At 43.4% G+C, this 14,009-nt stretch overlaps 1 protein-coding gene across 1 annotated transcript; it reads left to right on the top strand.

Annotated features, from left to right (window-relative positions):
• tyk2 (tyrosine kinase 2) lies at positions 1-13,355 on the top strand. Its single transcript, XM_056407436.1, has 24 exons — positions 1-109; positions 1,172-1,374; positions 1,466-1,586; positions 1,681-1,813; positions 1,920-2,083; positions 2,910-3,288; positions 3,375-3,551; positions 3,825-3,982; positions 4,084-4,201; positions 4,283-4,466; positions 5,085-5,191; positions 5,283-5,453; positions 6,452-6,539; positions 6,755-6,882; positions 7,235-7,370; positions 8,583-8,734; positions 9,386-9,536; positions 9,627-9,718; positions 9,826-10,015; positions 10,573-10,691; positions 11,414-11,586; positions 12,391-12,508; positions 12,631-12,744; positions 12,838-13,355. The coding sequence occupies exons 2-24, from the start codon at positions 1,191-1,193 to the stop codon at positions 12,976-12,978; spliced, it is 3,498 nt and encodes a 1,165-aa protein (XP_056263411.1). The 5' UTR covers positions 1-109; positions 1,172-1,190; the 3' UTR covers positions 12,979-13,355.
• The last annotated feature ends 654 nt before the right edge of the window (positions 13,356-14,009 follow it).

The raw sequence follows: 14,009 nt of genomic DNA, 5'->3' as shown, positions 1-14,009 counted from the left end.
AGAAGAAGAAGAAGAAGTAGGAGCCACCCTGAGAAGATAACGAAGCCTGTCAGCTCGTCTCGCCGTGTCAGCTCTTCATGTAACTCCGTCCAGAGCTCGCCCTTAAATGGTAACACACATCTTTGTCAAACACGTTGTGACGTTTCGCGGTTATGCCTCTAACAATGTTTACATATTTCACCGGGAAATGAACGAGGACGCGTATTTATGGACCACTCGGTCCCGTAGTCGGTGTGCGTTAAGTTACATTTATTTTAAAAAAAACCACATACACCTGTTATGTGATGCTGTGTAGAGTATTGTGAAATAAACAGGTAACACAATAAATAATCTCCCGGAAGTCCCTTTGACAATTTTGTTTACCTGACGTCATAATTGTTAGTTATTGCTCATTTGTTACCAAATTAGTTTTCAAAACTCATCATCGTGTGAAATGAGACATATGGAATATTTGATTACAGAAAAGCACAAAGTGTCGCTTGAAAACTTCTCTTCCGTTTATGTTCATGTTCATGTTCATGTTCATGTTTATGTTTATGTTTATTTCATGCGGACCTAGTTTACATTCAACAGCTGATTTAAGTAACAGTCATGTACTGTGTTTCATGTTCAGTGTTGGAAGAAGTACTCGGGTGTTTTTTATACTTTAAGTTAAAGTAGTAGCCTACTACAGTATATAAATACTTTGTTACAAATTATGCATTCAAAAGCTTACTTAATAAAAGTACTGAAAACTAAATATACTGAAAGTATGAAAGTAAAAGTACTCGGTCCATTCCTGAATAATGCATATCATGTTACTGTATAATAATAATTATTGATTAATTAATGTGGACATCACTTTACTGTTGAAGCTGGCAAGGTGGGGTAAATGTTTAACTGCATACACGGTCGAAGAGCAGTCACGTCTTAAGTCTTAATATTACATAATATAATTTACGCTACATCATATATGTATTGATCATATTTTAGATCGGGATCTGTAAAAATTGCAATATTTCCCTCTGAATAGAAGTGAATTAGAGGTAAAAAGCAGCCGAATATTAAAGTAAAAATCAAGTACCTCAACACTGTATTTTATTTCAGCACTTGAGTAAATGTACTTTGGGACTTTCCAACTCTGTTTACATTGATCTCTCTCTCTCTCTCTCTCTATATGTGTGTGTGTCAGTGATTTAACTGGCCCCGTCATGCCCAGAAGTGGGTGGTCGAAGCGTTCAAAATCAGGGGCGTCCCCGGGCCCGTGTGAGGCCCCTCAGGGTCCGGGCATCCATGTGTACCTGTTCTGGTCAAAGGAAGGGGAAAGGTACTTGTCCCACACAGGGGGAGGAGTCACGGCAGAGGAGCTGTGCATCTCCGCTGCCGAGGCTGTAGGTGAGGGCGACCACGCACAGACCAGAGTGTGGAGTGAGATCTGCCTGCTCGGGGCGGGGCGTGTGTGTAACATCTGCGTGTGCTTCCCCAGGGATAACTCCTTTGTGCCATGTGTTGTTTGCTCTGTACAATCCACACTCGCGCTGCTGGTACAGCCCGAACCACGGGTTCAGTCCAGACGACTCCAACCTCGTTCTGCACTACTGTTTGAGGTCAGTCTGTGTTTGTAAAGCGCCGTGTCAGCAATGTCGCCGAAAACGCACCCGTCCATCTTCACGTTGTTTCTCTGGTTTTCCTTTTTTCTAGGTTTTACTTTCGGAATTGGCACGGACTGAATGAGAAGGAGCCGACTGTGTCGCGGTATGCTCTCCGATCCGGAACCAGCCAGGGGATTTCGCCTTTGTTCGAAATCAAATCCTTGGAGTACCTGTTCTTCCAGGTTTGTGTTTGAACCCATTTTGAGCGGTTCACTGGGCATCGATCGAGCGCCGTGACCACAGCGGTTATTAAGTGCCCAACGTCTTTTCTTGTGGTGTCTCCCAAAGGCTAAATATGAATTTGTGAACGAGGTAGTGCAGATGGAGGGACTTCAGTCCAAGGAGGAGCAAAGTCGCTTTAAAAACGAGAGCTTGGGGATGGCTGTGCTGCAACTCTCACACCAGTCGATGCAGACGGGCTGCAGCTTACAAGATGTTGCAGAACAAGTCAGGTAGTCACTTTGAGTGAATAAGGAATAATAACCGTATGTTTTGAAGTGGGGTTGTACGAGGTGCTTATTCATAGTCAGTGTATTACCTACAGCCCCCCCCCCCCCCTTTCCGCTTATTCCGACAAGATATACAGTCTATGTTTCTGAGAGGGAATTGAAGCGGTCACCAGACTGTATTCAAATAAACAATATGTTCTACCTTGCAGAACAGGGAAGTTGCTGGTCTACCACTGCCGTGGTCGGTTAGTCAGTTATTGTTATTGTGGGATTTTGGTGAATCCAGACGAAACCCTTTAAAACATCAAAGTCACACAAACTGCCTGATCCAGGCAGCCGTAGAACAGCGAGTCCAGTTCTCTGTCAAGGAAAAACACGTCTTTTTTTCCAATGGAGTCTGGATGCTTTGGCGAGAACAAAGACGGACACGGCGGCTTCAGTTCCACATCAGAATTGTAAAGAAACGATAAAGTAAAGTTTAAACTAATATAGATTCTTTTGGTGGTATTTCTGTCTTTTTTTCTGTCCGTTTCTCCAATCTCCATCTACTTCTACACCGACTATGGATAAATAACGTATACAACCGCACTCCAAAACATCGAGATTATCCCTTTATAAATCTGTCAATCTATTTGTCAACAAATACGTTAAATAGTCTCTATTAACTTGAATATGTTCTTAATATGATGACGATTTGTCTAATTATAAGGAGGTTGTGTTATTTCTATCCTATTTGTTGCGACTGTGACAATCCGGTCTCTCTGGATCATCGAATCCTTTAATCTAATTTAATCTCCAGGTAACATCTAAGCCTCCATTTCTCTTTCAGCTATCTGCAATGCATCCCGAGGTCTTTCGCCAAACACATTTCCAGAGACAACTTCCTGACAAAAATCCGGATCCGGCGGGTTTTTGCGGCGTTTGTGCGGACCTTCCAGCAGCACACTGTGGCTAAGGGCTGCCTGGGCACCCAGGAGATCATGTGCAAGTACATCTCCACTCTCGAACACATGGTGCCACGATTTGGATCGGAGACGTTCACCGTGCCGCACCTGGAGCTGAGAGATGAAGGGAATGGAAGCAGCTCTCACTCCAACGCCGCCCATTGCCAGGGTGCCTCCGGAGAGGACTTCGTTAGCCCCGCCACCCGGGAGATACTGGTGTCCGGCACCAAGGGGATTCAATGGAGGCAGGTGTCCGAGCAAAAGGTTTGTCGAGACGTCATTACAAGCTTCTGGCGGTCTAATTCTGCGCCGTGTGGACCTTAATGTTGACTTCAGTCTCTTTACCCCAGGCACAGGCCAACACGTACTTCAGGAACGACTACATGAGGAACAAAAAGCAACAGTCCAGCCAGCCGAGTGCGAACACTCCGAACGAATGGACCTCCTTCTGTGATTTCCCTGAGATAACTCACGTAGCCATCACTGGAAGTAACGTGTGCATTAGCACTCTGGACAACCACTGCATGGTGAGAGTACTTGTTTACGCCCTTTATGTAAAAGCTTCAGTGCATTTATTTAATTGGTAAATGTGCTCGTGGTGCATTAGTCCAACTGACGCGCTGCAGAGTGAATATACTGCGCAGGGTGCCTGGATTCTCATATATTCCGTATGTTTAGGACGATAAGAGCTTTGGGTTTTGTTTCGGCTTCTGGCTTTTCTCCCTCTTGTTTTGATTTGTATGTGTCTGTAGGTGGGAGCTCTGATTGTAAGCTGGTGGTGTTTCTGTGTGTGTGTGTAGGAGGTTCAGATGAACTCCAGCCAGGAGGCCCGTTCCTTCATCTCCCTCCTCGATGGATACAACCGGCTGACTGCGTTCGCCCACCACTATCTCTGTCATGAAGTGGCTCCCCCAAGGGTAGTGATGAGTGTCGCAAATGGACTGCACGGCCCGATGCAGTGAGTTCTTCACCTCCTCTCACACATCAGCACATACAGGCACAAGGCCGGCTTTCGAGAAACGCAGCCCCGTTACATCACAACTCTGGTGTGCTTCCCAGTGATGATTTCGTGCTGCTGAAGCTGAAAAGGGAGGCTGCAGAGGAGGGAGCGTTCCTCGTACGCTGGAGCGGTCTCGATTATCGCCGCATCATCCTGGCTGTCCTGAACAAAAATGAGGTACGACAACACCCGCGCTTCCCCTCTGGAAATGACTCGGCGTGCAGCGATGGTGAAGATGTGCGTGGTTTTTACTCGCAGAACGGATCGAAGCCGAGCCACAAGCAGTTTCGGATACAGCTCAAGGGTTCGATGTTCTGTCTGGAGGGCTGGGATCGAGAATTCTCCAGTATGAAGGAGCTCACGGAGAACCTCAAGACCTTCGTGCTCAAGTCTGGTTCGGACAGCTTTACAGTCAGAAAATGTTGTTTGCCAAAACAAGCAGGTATGTGTATTCTGGACACCTTTTGCCTAAAGGTGCGTTCACACCAAAAGCGAAGCGATTTTTCGCGTCGCCCAAAACGCGTGAGTTTCCTCGCTCGACCGTTCGCCGTGTTCTCACCATAGGCGTCGAGACGCTCCGCGAGGGGCGGGGCTTATCTGTGTCTCGTCTCCGTAAAGACCGTTATCATTTCCTTCATCCACCAGAATAACTAACCACTAGTTCTGCTTTATATTTGTTGTGGACATCCCACACACTAACGCCCTCGTGTTTGGGTTCATGACATCACCCGTAGGCTCACTCAGCTCGGTCACTTTCACCGATGAAGTTACTGTTACGTCTGAAAGACTTCCGCTTCCAGCGCTGCGAGAGCGGAACACAAGAGCTGATTGGCCCGAGTTGCGAGATGACCGCCTCAAAGTTGAAATATTTCAACTCGGGGCGAAAATTGCGCCGCTGTCATCGCGTCGCCCCAAACGCGCCGCCCGGGAAAATATTGCGTCTATCGCAGCCACACGCGTCTGTACGTTGACTTTTCATGGGATTCGGTCGCGCCTTTAGTGACTCATGTGTTTTTTGGATATTGAGGTCTCAACATCGGTTCACATTTGTGTGATGTAGAGCTGTCCAACCTTCTGGTGATGAGGAAAGGTCTTCACACCGTCCCCTTGACCCTGAACACGACCCAGCTACGCTTCCACCAGATCAAGCACAAAGACATCATACTGGTGACGGAGACACACTTCATCAGTCCCACCGGAGCAGCTCATCTGTCCGCGGGCTCTCGTTTGAACCACTGGGTGTTGTGTTCACGAGCAGGAACAGCACCTGGGCCGCGGGACCAGAACCAACATCTTCTCGGGACGTCTGCTGGTGCAAGGCGGAGGAGAAAACGACGAGGACGACGAGTTCAACAACAACTCCGCGGACCGCAAAGGGATCCATGTGGTTTTCAAGATTCTAGAACAAAGCGATAAAGACATTGATATAGTAAGTAATGTGGTCTTCAGTAGCCTTAAATGGACAGTCTGGATGTCTTGAAGTGGGGTTGGATGAGACACTCTATCCATATTCGGTGTATTGGCTGCAGTAGAAGACGCGAGTACCAACGCCGGAGCAAAGCAATGCATTGCTGAGGACATATTTTAGACAACTACAAAAAAAAATCAAGATATCAGTTTCCTTCTTCCTTGCAGAACACGGGGTTGCTGGTCGACCGCTGCCTCTATCGGTTTGTTACCTTCGCATTGAAAATGCCGGAAGGTTATGTTTTGATCGCCGTGTATTTATTTATTTATTTATTTATTTGTATGCGTGTTATTCGCAAAACTCAAAAAGTATTGAACCGAATCGCATGCAATTTGGTGGGATGATTGTTTATTATCCGGGGACCAGTTGATTAGATTGTGGGATCGATCGGGTCAAAGGTCAAGGTCAAAGGTCATGAACAGGTCAAATCTTCTTGAATCACATGGAATTTGGTGGGATGATTGGTTATTATCCGGGGACCATTTGATTAGATTTTGGGATCAATCGGGTCCAAGGTCAAGGTCATGGAAAGGTCAACATCTTTTTTTTACCATAGCACGATACATTTTTGTCCAATTGGCATGCAACTAATGCCAAAATGTTCATAATTCAATGCCCAATCTTGTGATATGCGAAGGTATGCGCTCTACCGAGTGCCCATTCTAGTTAGTTAGTGTTATTGTGTGACTTGGCTGAATATGAGCCAACCAAATTCACACAATAACACAAACAAACAGACCGATAGAGGCAGCGATACCCCAGCAGGCCCCGTGTGCTGCGAGGTAGCACTGTTCATCATAATATTCTAAATATAGCAATATACTTTGAATGTTACAGTTTTTTTATTAGGTCTGTCTAAAATACTTTCTCAGCAGTACATCTCTTTGCTTCCGTGCTGGTTCTGCAAACTCAACGGCCCGTGAGTAATGCACTCTTTACTCTCCTTTTGTGTTTCTCAGGGGTTTTTGGAAACGGCGAGCCTCATGAGCCAGGTGTCCCACAGCCACCTGGTGTTTGTACACGGTGTATCAGTCAAGGGATCTGAAAGTAAGAACAATATGATCCCCGTCGCAAACTGACTTCTTCATTTGCCACTTCCCCATCACACATAGGTGGTGTTTACAGTCAAATTCACGAGCCCAATGCAGAGTCGTGACGTAAATGCAAAAACAACGCTCTTCTATTTGAAGGAGGACGCTACTTGTTTATTTACATTTGGTGACACCGAAGACCTCTCAGACTTTGTTTCTTTGTTTTCACAGACATCATGGTGGAAGAATTTGTGGAGTTTGGCCCTTTGGATGTTTTCCTTCGCAAAGAAAAGGCATCAGTGACTCCTCAGTGGAAATTCATCGTTGCAAAACAACTCGCCAGTGCCCTCAATTATCTTGTGAGTTCAAACACTGCTTAGTGTTTCTTTCTTTTTTTTGTTGGTCTCCAACAGATTCAATACAATTCACTTGCACGACCACACAGCTAAATGGTCCTAAAAGTGAAGTGAGAGTGAGATAATCAGGTTGTGCTGCTTTCCAACTGACGCGTTCCAAGCTGAGTTTCGAGCTGCAGGCAGGAAATTAAATAATCTTATTATCAGACCCGGCTTTTACGATAAGTGCTGCAAGCAAAGTTCTTTTTTTTTGCCCTGATAACGAACCGCATCGATCGTTTGTTTTACACTCATTATAAGGACATTCACTGCGTCACAACAAGGCTCAACAGCAGCACTGTTCTCATCCCTGTAGGAGACCAAACGGCTGGTTCATGGGAACGTCTGTGCCAAGAACATTCTGGTGGCGAGGCACGGTCTGGAGCACGGCACCACTCCCTTCGTCAAGCTCAGCGACCCGGGCATTTCCCTGAGCGTCCTCTCAAGGGAAGGTGGGTACCAACAACTCTGAGTTAACATCACTCTTTGAGCTCTATGAACTTCCTCTGCTGTTCTGCCTTTTTTTAATCAGATTTAGAAAACAGGAAACTTCAACTAAACCATTTCCTGTGACTTGTTTCCTGTTGTGTTGTATCTCATAAGGGGCCTAACTTTTGAACATACAAAGTTTGGTCAAGAGAGTTAGTCTAAATATTGAATTTTTTTCAAATATTGTTTCTTAAGAAATATTCCTATATTAGCTGCATAACTAAATAAGACAATAATTAACCAAAAATATGAAAACATTTTTTTAATGCAAAAGATCCTTTTACCTTTTATGAATATATTCTGTTATTCAACGATGTTTTTCCAAGATAAGAAATAAACATCTCCTTTTTGCAGTCCACTAATTGTTTGTCCAAAGCAAGAAAACATCTGATAATAATCTGATTAATAATTCAATACTGTTGGCCCATTGAGCCCATTACGACTATAACAACCTTTGGGTGATTTCTTGTCCGTTCAGCTGAATGCTTAACAGATTGCTATCTCTCCAATTATTGGTCATCTGCCAGATAATGTGCACACGGCCAACACCTGCCCTTATATACTGTGCATTACGTTACCTATGTTAATCTAAACAATCGGCCATACGACTTCAATTTATGATCAAGTGGGATTCAATATTCAGAAAACCTGAGCATGAACCCATTTGGATGATGAATAACTTTTGTTGCCTCGGGTGGTGACTTCCCTTTTTAACTTTTACTCTGTTTAGAGTTTCTTTAAGCATCATACTATCCGACTATATCTGGATTAAAACACAGATTTGCACTTCAGTGGCACTGGGATGGCACTTATTGTGGTGCTTTTGTGGTTCGACTGAGTTACGGAAGTGTTGCTTCCTGTGTTCTTGTTGTTCTTGGTTTATACTCTAGGTTGAAATGCACTTATTGGAAGTCGCTTTGGATAAAAGCGTCTGCTAAATGACATGTAATGTAATGTAATGCATCAGTTTACGTCAGTGAACATGCTTTCATCATAAAGGAGCATTTTTTTGTGCCGCTAACATTGACTACACACACCAACTGTGTTCATTATTTAAATTTGATTGACATATGGTCATTTTATATAAAGGTGTGTTCAGTTTTCTCAAACTAAACCCGGAGCTACACGATGCATGTACCTTCTGTCATTTTAAATACCGCTGTCCCGCTCCGCAGAGCGTCTTGAGCGGATCCCGTGGATCGCCCCGGAGTGCATCGACAGCGGCTCGCCCATCGCCATCGCCGCCGACCAGTGGAGCTTCGGCGTCACGCTGCTCGAAATCTGCAACAACGGCGATCTTCCCATGAGTCGCTGCACATTGGTCGAGGTAGGCTCCATGTATTTCTCTTCCAACAGCTGAAAGACCCTTTTTATCCTCCTGGCTTCTAATTGCAGCACTGTGACCAGGGTAGGACATGTACATCTTTTTTAGGGGGCAATTTTCTGACTGAAATCCAGGAGCATTTAAAAAGAAATTGGGGATACTTATTTGAAACTTGTGAAATAACATTCAACCTTTGTTCAAAAAGAATAAATATACTTATTTAGGCTTACAGTATACACACTATTGTCATAACAATGGCAATAATAAGACTATTAGGCCGTAGTCTACAGTAGTGTACAGTCCACAGAAAACATTAATCAGACAATCATATTCAATTGTATTCTTATTTCTTTGTGGTCATTTTTCTATTATCGAATTATTGAAACACCTATTAACAATTTCAACTTATTTCTTTTTTCTTTTTTTTACGATTCAAAATTATATTTATAGATGTTTTTGTGTACCTAGTACAGGCAAAACAAAGAATAAAAAGAAAACGCTATTAAACTATCCAAATTACGGGGGCATTTTTTGCCCCTGTCCTCGTGATATCAGGGGTAAATTTATATTTCTTCGGGGCAGTTCTGCCATTTGGCCTCGTGTATTTCTGACGCTGACTGTAACCCCCCCTCCCCCTCCCCTCCCCCCGGACAGAAAGAGCGCTTCTATCAGCAAAAGGGCCGTTTAGTCGAACCGTCGTCCCAGGAGCTGGCCAGCTTCATCAGCATGTGCTTGACCTACGAGCCTGCGGAGAGGCCTTCGTTCCGCACTGTGCTCAGAGAGCTCACGGAAATCATGATCAAAAGTGGGTCTTTACTTGCTCAAATTGCTTTTTGTTTTTCTCCGACTTATCCACGTGCTTTCGATAATGTGTTGTCGACTCTTCCGCTCACAGATCCTGATATATCCCCCAGCGAAGCTCTCCCTGACACGGACCCCAGCGTGTTCCACAAACGCTACCTGAAAAAGATGCGCGACTTAGGAAAGGTGAGTCCGAACGCCGCATCGCCGAGCCGGCAGTTTTTCATCTTCTTCTGCTTCTTCCCGGTCACACCGGAGAGAGAGTAATCCACCGCTCGTTGCTCTGTCCGCAGGGTAACTTTGGAATGGTGACTCTCTACCTGTACGACCCGGCCAACGACGGGACAGGAGAGCACGTGGCGGGGAAGGTGTTGAAACAAGAGAACGGTCATATCCCTGAGGGCTGGATGAAGGAGATCGAGATCCTGAGGTCTCTCTATCACAGCAACATTGTCAAGTACAAGGGCTGCTGTACCGAACTGGGTAAGAGCCTCAGCTGTCATCTCTCTGCTTCAGGCACGATTATTGAAATACATACAACTAGAATGGGCACTCGGTAGAGCGCATACCTTTGCCTATCACAAGATTGGGCATTGAATTATGAACATTTTGGCATTAGTTGCATGCCAATTGGATACAAATTGACCGTGCTATGGTAAAAAGAAGATGTTGACCTTTTCATGACCTTGACCTTTGACCCGATCGATCCCAAAATCTAATCAAATGGTCCCCGGATAATAAACAATCATCCCACCAAATGTCATGCGATTCGGTTGAATACTTTTTGAGTTATGCGGGTAACACGCATACAAATAAACAAATACACGGCGATCAAAACATAACCTTCCGCATTTTCAATGCGAAGGTAACAACATACACTGTCTGCATGCGCAAAGGTTGCTCAGTGAGCTCATGAAAATCTTTTCAAAGCGCAACATGGTTTGCCTTGCGTGTCAATATTCTGAGCTTTCAACACGTCCTGCTGAGCACCAGGTCAATAGAAGGAGGAGGATGAGCCCTGTTGCCTTGTCCACTCACAGGAGGACAAGGTGTGCAGCTGATTATGGAGTACCTTCCTCTGGGGAGCCTGCAGGACTACCTTTCCAAACGCAAACTGGGAGTGCCCCAGTGCCTCATGTTCGCTCAGCAGATCTGCCAGGTGGGTTTCGGTGGTTTTGTGCCAATCATCTAATTTGCTTGATTTCCCAACATTCCTGGTGCTGTGTGCAAGCTGCAGAGGTGTCTGCTTGTGTTCTCCTGTGGTAGATAATGCATCACATGAAGCGTTAATGTGTCTGTGTACTGTCATCAGTGTCATCAGTTTAGCAGCACACGTGTTATGTTTTTCTCTCAGTAACCAGGAAGTAATCACTCGGCATGCCGTTGATAGTCGCGTCCTCTGACATTTTAAACGTGTCATTTTCTGATTGAATTGTCATGATATGGTTTATATTATACTAAAAATTAATTGTTGCTTTTTATAAAGCATACTACCCTTTCTGTTTGATTATGTAGATAAAAGAATGATGTGAGAGCTGTGCGTGCTGCTAACATGTGTACCAGTGGAGCATGTTCAAGGAAAAGTCAGGGGATTCCCAAAGTCAGCAAGATTTGTCATTTCGGGGCCATGAATGTCTGTAATCTGTCCAATCGCCGTGGAGACGTGTCAGTCTGGACCGACCGACGGACAAACACTGCACCCTACAGCCAGATGTGGCGCATGGCGAAACATGCACATCGGAAACTTTAAAGGACAATCAAAAAAAACTTTTACTCTGTTATCATATTTTGGTTTGACAAATGTTATTTATTTAATTTTCAAGAATATTCTGCCCCCTCTGAGTAATTGCATCCATCTTTTCTTTGTGTTCTCTTTTCAAGGGGATGGAGTACTTGCACACTCAGCGGTACATCCATCGAGACCTCGCTGCCCGCAACGTGTTGGTGGAAAACGACAGTTTGGTGAAGATCGGAGACTTTGGCCTGACGAAGTACATCCCTGAAGGCGACAACTACTATCGCGTTCGAGAGGACGGGTTCAGCCCGGTGTACTGGTGAGTTCATGCAGCACCCAGCGGTCTTATTCAATACTTTGTTTTATGTGTGTGTGTATTTTTTATTCAGTCAATCAAATCAAATACAATCCAATATTATCCTATATAATATACAAAAGAGAAAGACTGAAAAGGTATAGGTAGAAGCAAAAAATGCTTATAAATTCCTATCCTAAATTGAAATCAAAATAAATCAGAAAATTAATATAAAATAAAAAATAAAAATAAATAAATAAATATATATATATTTATATATACTACCACATACATCTTCCATATTAATACGTTTTTAATTACATTTATAACTCTCAAGAATTGTTTTATAAATAATTCCCTTGAAAACCAAAAAGGAGTTCACCATTCTTACTTCTATTTCAACATTATTCCATAATTGGACTCCTACAACAGAAATACATCTTCTTTTAATCCCTTTTTTTAGCCTTTTGTACCGTGAACTTACAAACATCTCTCAAATCATATTTACACTCATGTATTGAAAATAAACTTTGTACACAGTCTGGCAGTGACTTTGCTTTAGCTCTGTACATTGTCTGCATTATTTTATAATCAACCAAATCATTAATTTTCATAACACGTGATCTGTAAAATAAAGGGTTTGTGTGCTCATAGTAGCCAACATTATTCATGATGCGTATCGCACGTTTTTGTAACACAACTGTTGAATTAAAAAAGGTTTTATAGGTCGAACCCCACACTTCCACACAATAAGTTAGATATGGAAGTATGAGTGAGCAATTTATGACTCGGGCAACTAAATATAGTTTGTTTTCCCGGATTGTTTAGGTATGCCATCGAGTGCTTGAAGGAGAGTAAATTTTCCTTTTCCTCTGACATCTGGTCCTTCGGCGTTACGTTGTATGAGATCCTGACCCGCTGTGACACCCGCCAGAGTCCTCCAGAAGTACGTCAAGACTGGCCTCTTCTAACGAGCTTCAACCTGCTTATGTTTTTATGTGAGACTATTATTAATACATGTTGAGTCCCTGTGTTAAATGCTCAATGTACTCTGTTGTGTTTTTGTAGAAGTTCAATGACATGATGAAGACAGGGGGCATGGGACAGATGACTGTGATGGAGCTCATTGAACTGTTGGATAGACAGTTGCGATTGCCTCGCCCCAAAGACTGCCCTCATGAGGTAACGCGGGCTTTAAACACTGTTGACATTGCATTGGCATTATGAGTAGCCTGATATCATCACAATGATTTGTATTGATCTGTTTACCAACAGGTGAGGATGTTGATGGAGCAGTGTTGGGCTGCAGAACCGACCCAGCGGCCATCATTCGGATCCCTCATCGAAAAGTTTGAGGCTATCCGCCAAACATACACCTGGCAGTCGAATTTAAACTTTTCTCTGGCTCCCATTTGATTTATATGTCGTCACTTTGCCACGATGGCCACTATATTTTACAGGGTAGCCAGTGATGAGCCTCCATTTTCACTGATGTCTTTACAGGTTTCTTTTAGATAAGAGCACACAATGAGAAACTCTTTATCACTGTTTTTTTTCCTGGCAGAGGAATTGAACTTAATAAAGAAAGGGCGACACCTTGGACGTCAGCTTTTGCCTTTTTAAAAGTTCTTGGTTTCCATATGTAACAGTTGGTATTTCTCTAACATTGAGAGATAACTATCTTTCATTTCCTGTTTGTACATTTGTTTGTTTGTGTGTATGTTTACTTTACGTTGCATTTGGTATCAACCGAAATAAGAAATTTCAAATCTAATAAAGCCTTTTATACTTGCTTTTTTATTAAGGACTGAAACTATTATTGAAGTTTGATGTCAAAAAGTGGATAAAATGTTAGTGTTACCGGATTTCTATAAGGAACAAAGTCCTGTGTTGTCTGAACCATTTGTGAAAAATGAAAACATGCACTGTTTACATTATGCACCTGCTATGACCTTACTGTACAACGACAAAAAACATTGCTGCTCAGATAGTGGGAAAATGTAGACTAATGTACGCATTAACCACATATAATGCTGTTATAAGACGAGCTAAATAACGTTGCTGCATCCCAGACCAGTGAAGAATCGCCTCTGTTCTGTCAAGCAGTGAGTAATCTACATTACATTACATTACATGTCATTTAGCAGATGCTTTTATCCAAAGCGACTTACAATAAGTGCATCAACCTAGAGTACAAACTAAGATCAACAAGAATACAGGAAGTAACATTTCCAGAGCATAGTCGAACTACAAAATCTAATCTATTCAACAGATATTTGAATCACATTTCCACTGGACGAAGATGTCTGGACAACCACAGTTGTGTACACAGCTACAGTTTGGGCTTTGCAGCCACACCGTCAACATACCAACCAGAATTATTGCAAGTGTCTCATTGTGTGTTGGAAGTGGACCAAAAGCTAGTCTTAGGAATGTATCATTCGACA

The sequence above is a fragment of the Pseudoliparis swirei genome, chromosome 23, assembly GCF_029220125.1.
Source record: "Pseudoliparis swirei isolate HS2019 ecotype Mariana Trench chromosome 23, NWPU_hadal_v1, whole genome shotgun sequence".
NCBI lineage: Eukaryota > Metazoa > Chordata > Actinopteri > Perciformes > Liparidae > Pseudoliparis > Pseudoliparis swirei.
This window is presented reverse-complemented; position numbering and strand designations above follow the sequence as displayed.